Raw genomic sequence first — 14,042 nt, 5'->3', positions numbered from 1 at the left:
TGGGGTACTGCCACTACTACTGGTAGTCGCGGAGAAGGCGTACACCGTAGCGCGCGCTTCTGTGGAAATCAATTTTTTCGCATCAGAGTCAACTCGATAAGGGTTCGAAGTGAACGAAGTGAAGGAAGAAGCAAGAAGAAGCAAGCAAGAAAGTATCCTATATATAGAGCCCTTACACCCAAGCCTCGAGTCGTAAGGGAGAGAGGAGGAAAAAGCGCAGCAGCAGTAGCAGCATGGAACGGAAGATCTTGTTAATGAGAACGGGCATGCGTTGCTTTGCCGGCGGAAGGGGATACTTTCGTTCGTTCCCGCAGCCTCCCTTTCCGCTCTGCGCAATTCGCTTCTGCCTCTACGCAGGAAGAAGCTTAAAGGTCCTCCGTGGGCAAATTTGATTGTACTTATTTTTTCCTCCCTCTGCCTCAGGGAGAGAAACCATATATAATTTTCGACGAAAGTATCGAACGTATGTTATACACACGAGGAAATCGACGACGACGCGGAAGGGGGTTAGTAGCATGACTAGCCGCGCTGCTCAAAGAGAGTATAGTAGCGGTCCAGTGGCTGCACCGCCGTCGATTCCCGACCCCCGCCTTTGGCTTTGGGGGGCTCTCTGGCTGCGTTTGCGCTCGCAGCCGCCGCCGCGCGTACATAACGTGAAATTGACAGGTGCTCCGCTGGCAGTAAAAGGCTCTTTGAGATTTCCTGTATATACACCGCACCGAGCAGTGGCAGCGGTACTAGCCCGACTCGGAGAAAGAAAAGGCAGCGTGGCCGTGTGCTTGGGACCGTTGAAAAGGACTTTTTTACCCCCGCCCCCCACCCCCCTGAGCGCCGGGCAAGGGCAGCTTGCAAAGCTCTGCAAGCTCTCTCTCTGCTTGCGAACGCGAGATTTGATCAGTGCATTGTATATACGACGGTATATTCACGCACGCGCGTAAGCTTCTGTGAACGTGCGCGCATTCCCAGTATATATATAGCCCCCGACATCGCTCGTACGTCAAATGCAGGGCAAATGAATGATTTTCAAAAGCTCGTTATGCCGTGGCGCAATTTGCAATTTTTTTCATTTCTCCTTTTTTTCCTCGTACGATCAAAGAATAAAAAATCCAAAAAATATTGTAGCGTGTACTTACATCGAATTGTAAAGGGTCACGTTTTGCTGTGTCAAAGAAGCGGAACCGATCGTTGGAGCGAATACATAGTATATCGCGTCGGCAAACGCGCGACATCGTCGTGTAAGCCATGAAAGGGAGAAACTCCGCTTTCGGAACTGTAATCTCGAAACTCGCTCTCCGAGCTACATACACACAGAGCTACACTAATGACGGCAAATTTTGGTCCAATCTTGGCGCATTTCCGATGTATATACAACCGGTTACTTCCGCGTGTGCCCCCGGAGCACAGATATACGTAGATTCGTAATTCAATGGGGATTGATGCATAATATCGTCGCGTGTGCATTTACACGAAATTTCGAGAATCGAGTACGAGATATTTTAAAAATAAAATTTTGTACATTCGTATCGTAAAGCATCCGCACAGTCAATTTTCCCATCATCTCTCATGTAGTATAATTTTCATTTCGTTATATTCCCCGGTGCGGTACTTAAGTACTTTAAATTTTCCACCGCGCCAGCACTCAGTGCGATGCCCTTTGAATTTTTCACATATGCTAAACGTTACACATACCCTCACCTCTTTAAACGTCGAAATAAGAGTTACTTATACACCGCTGCTGCTGCTGCCGCGCGTTGAACTTTCTCGTTATACCTACAGCGGAACCGGGGGCGCGTGCAGATTTAAGTATATAAATTGCGGATCTGAAAGTTTTCGCTCGCTCTCTCACTCGCGAGAGAGAGGATATATGCACGACGACGACGCGTGTGTATACCAACACGCGATTCAATATATCTGCGTGTGTGTGTGTGTGTGTGCGTCGAGGAAAAGTTTGATAGCGGCCTTTTATACAGATGTTCTCGGGCTATATATTTTATTTCAATCTGCTGCTGCTGCTACTGCTGCTGTGCCGACGTTAAAGAGTTCGCTCTAACTTGGCAATGAATCGCGCGAGCGGCGCAGATGAATGTGATTTTCATTTTTTTTTCTTTTTTTTTTCACTGCGACTGAATCGAGGATATACACGAGGTAAATGATTCGAGGCAACATCAACCTCGTTTAACATATTAATTGAGAGTATAAAATACTTTCAAACCGCTGCCGAGCTTTGAGAAACGAGAATTCGATAAAAATGTCGCGCATTTGTATAATGTATCTGTAAAATTATTAATTTAATCTGGTTCTTTTTCTTTTTATTTATTCGAACGAAATTCCTGGTTAGTTTTGCGCGTGCGTGACGATTTTTGAATAAAGGATCGATGCGACGCAATCATGCGTGCGTAAAAATATTTCCTCTGAAAATTTTGAGGGGGAAAAAATTGCTTTCCACGAAAAAAACAGAGAGAAAGAAAATAAAAGGAGTAGAAGAAAGAAGAAGCGAAATACACAAATTGCCTTTTCTAGTCCCTCTTACTCACACGCACAGCACGACGCTATATATATGCAATAAGCAAAACAATCAGCTGAGACTCGGGGGCTAGGCTATAGAGATATATATACATAACGTATATATATATAGTATATAAGGGATTTAACAAGTGGAAATGAAGCTGCCTGTCTTTCTCTCTCTCTCTTTCTCTCACTCTCTGCTTTATATACATGCTATACAGGAGCTAGGCAAGGCCGAAATTTCACGTGGAAAAAGCGTCAGGCGACAGGAACGCGCGCGCGCCAGTATAAAAGAGAAAGAGATGTCCTCTCATCTGTGCTCGCTCTCTGATGTGCTGCTGCTGCTGCATTGCGCGCGCGGTGGCCCGCGCTCTAGCTGCCGCTGCTCTTGGACGCGAAATGAGAAAATCTCGTTGGCAAGGGTCGTACTCTCTCACTCGGTCGCAAAACCCGGAGCAGCAGCAAGCGAGTGCTTGGGAAAGATAACGGGATGAATTTTTCTAGTATCAGGTGCGGGGGGCGGAGGTGGAGTAGGACGTCTCTCTTTCTCTCCCTCTCCCATTAATGTTGATATCCACGACGAGCTTGCGGATTAACGAAGCCCTGAAGAGTTGATGCTGCTGCTGCCTGTGTAGGAGATACTATATATATATTCGGGGTGGATGGCAAAAGCAATCCCGACAAAAAAGCGCGTTTCATTCTCTCTCTCTCTCTCTCTTGTCCCTTACTCTCTTATTTTTCGACTAAATGCTGTCTCTCTCACTCTCTCTCTGCCAGCTGTAAGTCGTCGACGCAATTTTTATTTCAAGATATCGCATCAGCAGCAGCAGCAGTTACTGCTCCGACCCCTATATATAGTGCGGGAAAACGAGTGAAAATTGATTCACAGCTCTTTGGGCGATACAGCGCTGCGCAGTTGGACACTTTGTCCCGAAAGTTCCGCGCGGCCTCGGAGAATATAATGAAAAATGCAAATTAAAACTACTTATATTTGCTTTGAAGGACAGAAGATGCGCGTCGCAAATATTTATGAGCTTTCAAAGTCTCTTCTCCGATGTCCTCCCTTCCTCTCTCTCTCTCTCTCTCTCTCTCTCTCTCTTTTCCCGCCGTTCTCTGAATATTGCATGGGTAATCGACATTGACGAACTAGCTCTCTAAGACTCGCGCGCGCAATCTCATTTCTCGTCGGCTAGATATCCGAGTGGCGAGCGGGAAAGTAAGGGAGTTGAAGTAGCGCGCAACGAGATATCATAGCTCGAGAAAGATTTTAATCGTTGAAAATCTCAGCGGAGCGCTTCTAAATAATCCATAAAAATCTATGCCAGTTGACTCCGCGACTCGAGAGAGCTCATTGGGTTTGAAGCTGCGCGGGAAGAGCGAAGCCTCGAGAGACAGCTAGCTAAGTCGCTATATACGTCGAAGGCACGACGACGAGCTGCGCGTCTCTGAATCTCAATTCGATGTGAAAGAGAGATGGAGAGAGGGAAAAAACAACAGCGCAGCAGTCGATGCGCCTCACTTTGTCGTGTGTATACGCTCCGTTGAACGCCACTTGTACTTCGCCGCCGCCACGACTTCTTAGATATAGGTATATATAATGTAATAGCAGCGTCACGGTTTTTTACCTCGCCTATGTGTACTCCGCAGTTCCGTGAGAGAGAAAATACACTTAAGAATACGCTGTTGTACGTATGAATTCTTTTCTCGTATTACGTACTTCTCTCCTTTTCTTCCCTTTCTTCCTTCCTTCCTTTTTTTTTATGTAATGCGAGCCGAGCGAGCAGATGGCGGGTAATATCATTTATAGCCGTTGCGCGCGCGCACGCGAATATACGTGAAAATGACGCCAATCTTTGTTGTTGCTGCGTTGCGCTTTTTCATACGCACCACCGGGTAATGGTCGTATGGAAGAGCTGCGCGTTTTTGCATCACCCCCACAGCTACACAATAAAGTCGGTGTTGTTTTTTGATGAAAATGGATTATCCACGCGCGCGCGCACGACACAGTGTCGCGTTGGATATAAACCCATAATAGCCTGATTTGAATCACAATGCAGCAAGCAGCAGCAGCAGAGAAAGCTCACCGCCACCACTACCAGGGCATATATCTTTTGTACGAACCTTGTATTTTTCCTCGATGCACACATAGATCCTTTCCTCCCTCCGGCTTCCGAATCATAATTTAGAATTGATGAAAGTCGCTGCTGCTTCTGCTACCTATACGTTATATACGCAGGCCTTTTTTCATTATTACGTGTGTCTTTGATTGCTCATCACTCGCTCGCGCGAGCAGAGGTGCACAAAAAATTCCATCGAAATTTTTTCAAAGAATCGCAGCGTATATCTATAAGTTTTCGGATGAGATATCTCTCCATTCAAAGGCACTTGACAAGCGGTGCAACGTGAACCAAAAAAAATGTAACCGGCAAAACCGTCTCTTTTCTGGGGTATGCTTTCTTTTGTCATGGCCCATCTATGCTACGTCGCGAAGCAAAGCGAGAGGGAGAAAGACAGAGGGAATTTCGCGTGTTTTACAAAGACACACGAGAAAATTAATACTAGCAATTAAAAAGGCCTGGGATATACGGAGACAACCATCGCTGCTTTTGGCAGTTCTTGTCCCTCTTTTTACGTGACACACATACGCGCAAAACATGAAAGCAAGCAATGAAGCATTATGTATGGGGACAGAGAGAAACCGCCTTTAAAATTAGTTTTCGACGACGAAGCTCCGAGCCTGACCCAGTCGCGAGAGAAAGATTATTTTCGCACGATTGAAAGTACCTTGTGCTCGTGCCAAAGCTGCCGTTACTGATGCGGTCGCACTGTTCACGACGCTGAAACATCTAAACAGAAGATGGCTTGTACTCTTTCGGGGTGAGAGAAATTGAATTTTGTTTGTCCAGGTAAAGAGAGAGAGAGAGAATCGTCTCGCTGCTCAGCTTTATGCAAAAACGTGTTGTATCGCTGGAAACGTTTAACATTTAGTTCTATGCATTTTGTAGATTGTTGGGCGTTTATATTAATTTAAAAAAGCGGATAACTTCTTAGAAAAATGAGAAACGTAAGATGTGTCTTGTGTATTGTGTAAATTATATACAATTACTTCCACGTACTTTACCACTTGTAGATTTACAAATGAAGGTACTCGCCACCTAGCGGCGAATGCAGGCTTAAATGATGTTAGAATTGACATGAAGTTTTCGTCCAATGGAAATCATAATGATTAAATGTAGGTTTAAAATTGAATCTCTTTTGTTTATTTTCGTAAATAAAAAGTGATGTATGTGATTGAATTGCCTTGAATTTTTCTTATTTATATGTAAAAAAAATAAATCAGTATCTATACAATAATCTTCCACGAAGATTTCATGCAAAAGTGCCTTAAAAAAATTCTGTATCGGATACTTTAAATTTAGCAGTTACTTTTCCAATAAATCTGCATTCGATTTAAGTTAGTTCTTTTTCAACATTGTGCGTATGAAATACATAACGGGAGAGAAAGAGGTGCAGTTTTTGAAACGCGACTTATATGCATGTGTAAATTTGATAGGTGAGCCGTGTGAATTTGAGAAATATTAAAAGCAGTGCGAAGCCTTTTCTCTATACCCCGTTCTCCTCCCGATGAAAACTTGAACGAGAAAAGTATCGAATTACGCATATAAACGCATACTCGTACCCGATGAAGTCTGTATGACGGCATGTGATACACGCGCATACATGACAAGTTTCAAGTACCCGCGCACTGGTATATGCTTTCAAATAGATATACGCGACGAAAAATGTCCTAAAGAGCTTAAATTGGATTGTGTATACGTTTGTCGTAGCGCGTACAAAACAATGTCAACATTAGAGGCAATTATTTAGCTTCCCTCGCCCCACCTCCCCACGAGAGCCAACGAGTCAAAGAGTCCCCTTTGACATTCGATAGGTTTAGATTTAAAATTACTCAAATAACTACGATCTCCACCCCCGATGCCTCTGAGCTCTTACAATTATATTGTATTAAATTTCGAAATTAACTCTGGTGAAAGCTTATTTACACGCATTCGAAAAACTTCAAGGGGTTCGTATATATACAGGTGCGAATGATATTATATTCAAAATCGCATTTTCTCAGACCTAAATAAGAATGAGAATTTATCGTCGAGACTCTCGCAGCTGCTTCCACCGCAGAGTCGAATCATCAAGATTTGTGGTACTTTTGCGGACTGATGCTTTTATGTGTCTATTATATACGTACTCAAAACAAAAAAACAAGGTCGAGAGCGAATGGGAATCGCGCGCGCGCCTGGATAGGCCGCAGTTATATGTACACCTCGCGGTCGATTTATCAAAATTCTTTGGCGCTCGCACCATTTATTTCCACGAGAGCTGCTGACCCCTCTCGGAAGATTGGCGTATAGGACTTACGTGTGTGTGTATAAGAAAAGGAAACACTTTTGCTTCCTTTAGCACTGCTCATCGTCAAAAAATTGCCCATTGGGGCTTTTATACACACACTCGCACACACACGTACATTGTGAAAGAGTATTATATAATGTTTTTTGTGCTCTTTGGTTGTTTTTTTCGCAGGGCAACATCTGGCAGCAGCTCCTGTCGTTCCATTTCATACTGGAGCTAGTGAACACGATACCCTTCACCATCACAGTGAGTATATATAGACGAGCATATATTTATTATAGCTATATGTATGGGTCTGAGGGGGTCAAACAACGCGCGAGCTTGCAAGCACGTGATTACAAATCGAGAAATAGACATTGTGTATATACACGTGTGTATATGCGCTTTGTGTGTCAATGCGCTGATAAATAACTATGCTCGACTAGACTCTGAGCCCCGCGCGGCGGACTGATTGTCGTCGTCGTCGTCGTTGAGCTTTGAAGCTCTCTCGCGGGCGGCCGGCAGTATGACGGCTTGTGGTTTCGATACATACAGGCATATAATACGTATACAACGGCAGCAGCAGCTATACGGCATATATGGTCTGCGGTCGACCCGAAATCGTCGTCGTTTATACTCGCGAATAAACAGCAGCAGCAGAGACTTGCTATTACCATACGGCAAGCAAGAATTTAATTAGCCTCTCGCCCGAGTACGTTTGGCGGGAGCTTTTGTCGCGAGAATCATATTGCCCGCGCGCTATAAGCCATTGACTTTATACCTTTTGTTAAATTACGGTTTATTTATCGATGATACAATACGATCGCGGCGACGTCGTTTATATAAATTGCCGCGGGCCGAGCATTCGATCCATCGAATATTAATGCCGCGAATGTTAATCGACTAATAAAGTTATCGTTTTCACATATAAATGTAACGGCGCAGCAGCGGTGTCTACAGTAATTCGGTGATATCGATTCTTATTCGACACACGAGGCGAAGTCGTAAAAACACGGTCGCAATTAATTATTACCCGCGGCATACGGGCACAGCTTTTATAACTTCCTCGTGAGAAGGATCAGCTGCTGCTGCTGTTGATGCTGCGAGGTATGTACACGATGCGGGCTCGGTAATTGGGCCGAAACGCGGCGCGCGCGAGATCGATTACACACATGCGCATATAATACATCCAACGGCACATCAATCCAGCGCGTCGTTTGTACGTAATGTTTGTACGTGCGCGTGCCACCTCGCAGCTTCGCACATACATAATGATTATTTGTCAGTCAGTAGCATGTATATAGTACAGCTGCGCTTTGACACATGCACACACACGCACATGCCTGGATAGCTCTAACTCGGACAGGTGGACAGTCGGCTGGTAATAGTGCGAAAATCGCGCGCGAAATTTTCGTCGATCCGTTAGTCGCACGGCTGTTTCGGAGCTTGGTTATACACTAATACATACCAATTGCGTTTGTGTGTATTTGTGTGCCGTCATGTTTGCCGATTGTCAATAATCAGTGTGCGGCAGACGCGTTGCGCGCATTAGACACGCGTCGTTTAACGCACAAAAGCCGCCGCCGCGTTTATATATATACGCGTGTAACGATCGCCCAGTATAGTCCCGCGTTTACCCAAATGGTTTCCCTTAATGATCCATGCGTATGTACAGCGCACTGTCCTCTTCTTTGATAATTAAGTACGCGCACTCGGTTATGTACAGAGAGCAGATCAGAGGGTGAAAAGGAAAGGGACATTAACCGATGTGAATAATCCTCGATATGTATATAGAGCGCAGCCGAGGGAACCGAATTTCGCGCTCGCGTACGTACGTGCGCAATCGAAAAAGTACACGATATCGGAGTTCATTTTTCTTTCCTGCAACTTTTCGCCACGCTGAGCTTCCTTCTTCTCTGTTTCTGTTTCACTCGTTCTTTTTTTTTCTTTTTTTTTCGCAATCGAAGGAAGAATATTTTTTTCCGATTGCGCACTACTACTCCCTCTTGTACATAGCCTATAGCTACTATGGTAGCTCGCGTTGGCGCGTTGCGTTCTCTCAAGCGCGCAATAAACAGGAAAAACTCTTCGTGTGTGTATACGGACGAAGTAGCAGACGTAGAAACACCGTACTGTAAACGTGCCATTTTTCAGCTGCTGTATCCGCCCATGAGGAATCTCTTCATACCGGTTTTCCTCAACTGTTGGCTGGCGAAACACTCCCTCGAGAATATGTTCGTGAGTATACACCCAAGACTGTATAATATACGCTATAACGTATTGGAGCGCATCATTTTCCGTCAATTATATTACCGTACAAACCGATGTAATAAATATCGTGTGTGTTTCAGAACGATCTACATCGAGCCATGCAAAAGTCACAATCGGCCCTGAGTCAACAGCTGATGATACTCAGCGCGACGCTGCTCTGTCTCGTGTTCACGAGGTATACAATTATTATTATTATTATTATTATTATTATTATTATTATGCATTTAAACAAAATCGCAGTTTTATGCCATATAATATATAATTTCGCGCGCTGACTATGCATATACACATTAGGTTAACTCAATAAACTCTCGCGGCGGCATACAGCACACTGGTTATACAACACAGTGCACAAGAGCAACTGGCGTCAAAGTTGGGCGTGCATATAATATAATAGCTCACTCTCGCGCACACACACAAACAGCGGGCCTGGCCACGCGCTCGCAGCAACTCTCTGCGCGGGTTAATACGCAAGCGTATATATACACGGAGCTATGTTTTCGGTCCAGTCTATAATATAACGTAATATTACGAATTATCGCTCGTGCATGCACGTGACTGAGCGACGACGAGTTTGCGAGCGAGCGATAAGTTTGTAACGCGGCGGGACTTCCTGGATTGTAAATGCTATTTACATGTAGTTCCGTTCTGTGCTGCGTATGTATATATAGGCGATTGTAACCGATAGTCATGTCGTCGCCGCATTGTTCGAATTTAGCTCGTTAAAAGCCGCTTCGCGCGCCGCGACGCGAAAGATGGAATACATTATAATCGTATTTCGGCAGCTTTCGACTTACCCACCGTGCGTGCATTATCGTGCGGTTTCTACAATTGCGTCGGAATTGCAGGAAATTGACGAGGAAATTTATCGAAAAGATGACGATGTAAAGCGCGAGGCGGCACGTGAAAGCTCGTCTCTTACTCTACATGCGTTTTTACGTATAGCTAAAAAATAATTTAGGCAAATGCAGCGGGAGAAACGTGGAAGTATTTGCACGTGTGTTTATACACGGGAAATAAGTAAAACGAAAGTAAAAAGAAAAATACACGCACGCACAGATAAGAGCCACTCTCCGAAGAAAAGTGCGCGCTATCTTTTTTTTTCTCCTGCAATAGTACCTACGTGTACCTACGTACACGTGTACTCGAGGGAGCAGGAAGAGGAGGAGGAAAAAAAATCAGCCGCGCTATTATTTTTCGTACAAAGAGAGACATCACTCAGAGCGGTAGTGGTAGTAGGGCAGTGTCTGCTACTGTTTTTCTCTCTTTATATATAGATCGTAATAAATCGAATGTAGCCATGCGAGCTGCTCTAGCTATATAGCCGACGATGAACCCTATAGCCCATCAATACTCAATGGAACGTCATACCCATAGCCTATCTCTATATATCTATATATATAATATGATCCGACGATATTGACGAATGACGTCGTCTTTACTGGCCTTTTGTGTATGTGCCCGCGCGAACGTCGGCGATCGGCCCTGTCGTGCAGCACTCCACGCTGCTCTGCGAGTGAATTTCACCGGGGGTTTATTATAAGTACTCGCGCGCGCGCCATGCGAGTCGTTATCGATATTTTTTCTTCTCGACGAGCAGCAGCGGCGGCCAACAGCGAGGATCGAATTTTCCAGTTCCTTTTTTGTTATCCACGTTGCGCGCATCGCGTATAAAAATAGTCGATTCATCATCGCGCCAGCCAGCCAGCGAGTCAGCCAAAACTGGAAGAGTTCGTTTCATTAGCATATACCTACCTACCTACCTACCTGCCTCTTATGAAGTCAAATATTTTTGTTAAAATAAAAGTCGACGTTGCTGCCTGCCGAGAGTTGTTATACGGTAAAAGAAAACTTCGGGGTTGGGAGAAGAGAGAATTTACCTTTTAAAAGAGTCGAATCAGCGACGAGAGAGAAGCAAAGACTCTCTCTCTCTCTCTTATCCAACTTGACTTTTCCCCCGGATTTTTCCTTTTTTTTTCCTTTCTCTTTTACCTCCCTTTCCTACTCATCCTTACTTAATATAACAAATCATATGCAAGATACTACTCCACTACCACTACTCTCTCTTACTCTCTCTGCAGCAAAAACAGGAAGCCTAAAATTTCTCCGCGCTTCTCACTCGATTGAGCGAGTTGCCTGGCGCTTACCCTATATAGCTGTGTGCGCGCCGCGGCTCACTGCTCTGCTGAATGATGGGAGGAAGCAGCGCGCACTGCCTCTATGCTTCCGCTCCCGACAAGCTCAAAGGCATCTTTCGATGTGTATACACCTAGCTAGAGCTTGCAGACGGGCGGGTACTGTGCAAGCTCTGCTTTCTCTCTCTCACTACTCGCATATTTCAGCACTCTCGAAGCGGCTATATTGCGCGCTGCATCTACATGCCAATGTAAATGCCAGGCGTTTCGCGCGCGATAAGTTTACTTGCACCGCTCGTCGTCGTAGCCGTCGTCGTTGTTGTTGTTGTATACGCGTGCGTTTAATATGCAGATCTGGGGTGTGAAATTCAAACAATTGTTCGCGCAGCGAGAAGAGAGGAAGTGAGAGAGAGAGAGATTTCAGCCGAAGCAGTCAATATTGATCGATCAATTTTACATTCGTCAAATATTTATTAGTCTCCGAGTGTGCGTCGCTTGTTTATATAAAAGAGATGTTATCACCGATCGTCACGCTCAAAAGTCCATTTGGGCCGCGTATGTGCGTCATCTCGGAGCTGCAAAACGGATTCATCATCCCGATTGCCGCTGGGTTGGCAAGCTGCCAAACTCGCTCGCTCGCTCGCTGAGAAAAGCTCGTTTGACTTTGCCGCGCCGCGTATACCGTATTACTATATCTACCACCCCCGCGTCCGCGAGAGCAAGTGTAATTAGAAATTTTCATCTTAATATGGTACTACCAGAGAGCTTCCGGTTTAAAAAAACGAAGGATAAGCGCCGCGGCAAACGCATTCGTCGATATGCTCGTTTCTCTCTGATTTAGTAAGAAAAAAAAAGGAAGAAGATCCAAAGTCAAATATTCACATGGTCATACCGCACATTGTTAGAAGAGTTTGTACGAGTATAGCTATCTGCCGTTGCTGCTGATGCCGCTGCTTCTCTGCTCTGCTACGTCGAAGTTAGTTACTCTAAGAAAGGAAAATTCTCTCTCGCTCGAGTCAAGCGAAGTTGCCTTACTCTCTCTCTCCCCCTGGCGCGTGTGTATATACAGGTAGTAAAGAGGGGGGTTCTAACTAGATTTGTCGGCCTGCCTCGGCGCAAAGAGCTTATATACATTATATATAGCGTTGCCCACCACTACTACCACTACCACCGAATGGACACCCGATCGCGCGCGCGCGTATACGAAATAAAGCATGCCCTTTTGCAGCCAACTTACTTACCCTCCTCTCCTTTCCTCTCTCTATGTCCGTCTCTCTGTCTCTCTCTTTCTCTGCAGCAGCAGCCCAACGCGCGTACAAACTTTCTTCGTATTTAAGTTGATAAATAAATTACAGGGGCCGCTGCCGCGTTATTGCTTCAATTTATTAATCGCCAAGTTTGACGCCAATCCTTGCTATGTATATATACTCTATATATACTGCGAAGATTGACTAAGTGGCAAGTTCGGGTCAGTTCGTAGCATAGTTTGCGCGCGCGGCATATGCGGTCCAAGTTATGTCCATGTGTGTACGTGTGTGTGTTTACGAATTTTCCCCGAATTGGCCTTGGAGCGAGGCTGTAAATAAATTACAACAACAACGACTACGAAACGTGTATGGGGCTATATTTATACGCGCCGTGCCTGGTACACAGGCAATCGGCGTAGTATGTGCTGCACTTTCGCGTATGTGTATGTACACAAATCGGGTTCAAAACGATTTCAGGGCTGCACGAGTGTGTAAAGCTCTCATTGACTCCGCTCGTATATATGTGCAACCTGAATACTTATTTCTTGTTTTTTTTTTCCTTCTAAATACGTATATATACGCCGTGTGCCGTGTTGGCGCGCGCGTCCGACTTTCTAATGCGCGCACAGTGCGATCTTAATATGCCTACGTACGTTTACATTATAGTAGCATTTCTCGATTCAGTAGTACGAGTCAGGCTTTAATCGCACACACACACGTCGTGAGCTACTTTTTCTTTCCCCCACCCGCCTCCCGGTTTTACGTTGTGATTCGTCGCCTCCCGCGAATACACGTATGTGCGCGCTTATAAGCGAGCGCAACTGCGAGCGCGAGCTAAGCATCGATCCGCGGGGCCGATTTATTATTTAACGATGAAGTCGATACACACACATACACACATACAGCATGCCGTACTATTTTTAAGCCAATTAATTTGTCCTTGGCATCGAAACGGAAGAAAACTGTTACGATCAACGGAAATAGTTGCTGCCGCGGTGCGCTCGTTTTTACAATTATAAATATCACCCGACGACTAGCATTCTGGCTTATTATTGTCAAAAGCGTGAAGAAGAAATTGTATACATGCGTGTGTAGGCACGAACGCGACGAAGAACAAAAGCTCGAGCGCGAAACTTCACCATGCGCGATTCGTAAAGTTAATTAGTTAGAGAAAGAGAGAGAGAGAGAGAGTACGCGTTGGCTTTTCAAAACTATTATCATCGAAAAACATCTCTCGCACCGCGCGTTTCGCGGTTTATTACTATCTAGGCGATATTTAAGGAGTTATTATTATAACAAGTACAAAAAGTGCGAGGAAAACTTGGCAAATTAATTAAACGAGAGATCGGACGGGAAGTTTGATCGGTGCTAGGATATAAATTCATGTACACGCGGCGCATTTTTCCGCTTTGTCGCGCGGGCGAAACGATGCTGAATCGATTTAAAAGAAGGAAAAAAAAATTGTTTTATCAGCCTTTCGAAATCGCATTAATTGCTGCAG

The 14,042-nt window shown here is 44.9% G+C and overlaps 1 protein-coding gene across 13 annotated transcripts in view; it reads left to right on the top strand.

Moving 5' to 3' along the window:
- The window catches only part of LOC106648599 (potassium channel subfamily T member 2), a 115,544-nt gene that overhangs the window by 76,130 nt on the left and 25,372 nt on the right, over positions 1-14,042 (top strand). For all 13 annotated transcript variants that reach the window (XM_023459548.1, XM_023459543.1, XM_023459540.1 and 10 more), the window contains 3 exons: positions 7,081-7,155; positions 9,043-9,126; positions 9,240-9,334. In XM_023459548.1, coding sequence (XP_023315316.1) covers positions 7,081-7,155; positions 9,043-9,126; positions 9,240-9,334 — 254 coding nt within the window. The remainder of the gene's footprint in view (positions 1-7,080; positions 7,156-9,042; positions 9,127-9,239; positions 9,335-14,042) is intronic.

The sequence above is a fragment of the Trichogramma pretiosum genome, unplaced genomic scaffold, assembly GCF_000599845.2.
Source record: "Trichogramma pretiosum strain Unisexual culture from Peru unplaced genomic scaffold, Tpre_2.0 scaffold7, whole genome shotgun sequence".
Lineage (NCBI taxonomy): Eukaryota > Metazoa > Arthropoda > Insecta > Hymenoptera > Trichogrammatidae > Trichogramma > Trichogramma pretiosum.
Note: the sequence above shows the minus strand (reverse complement) of the source record. Positions and strands in the feature narration are given on the sequence as shown.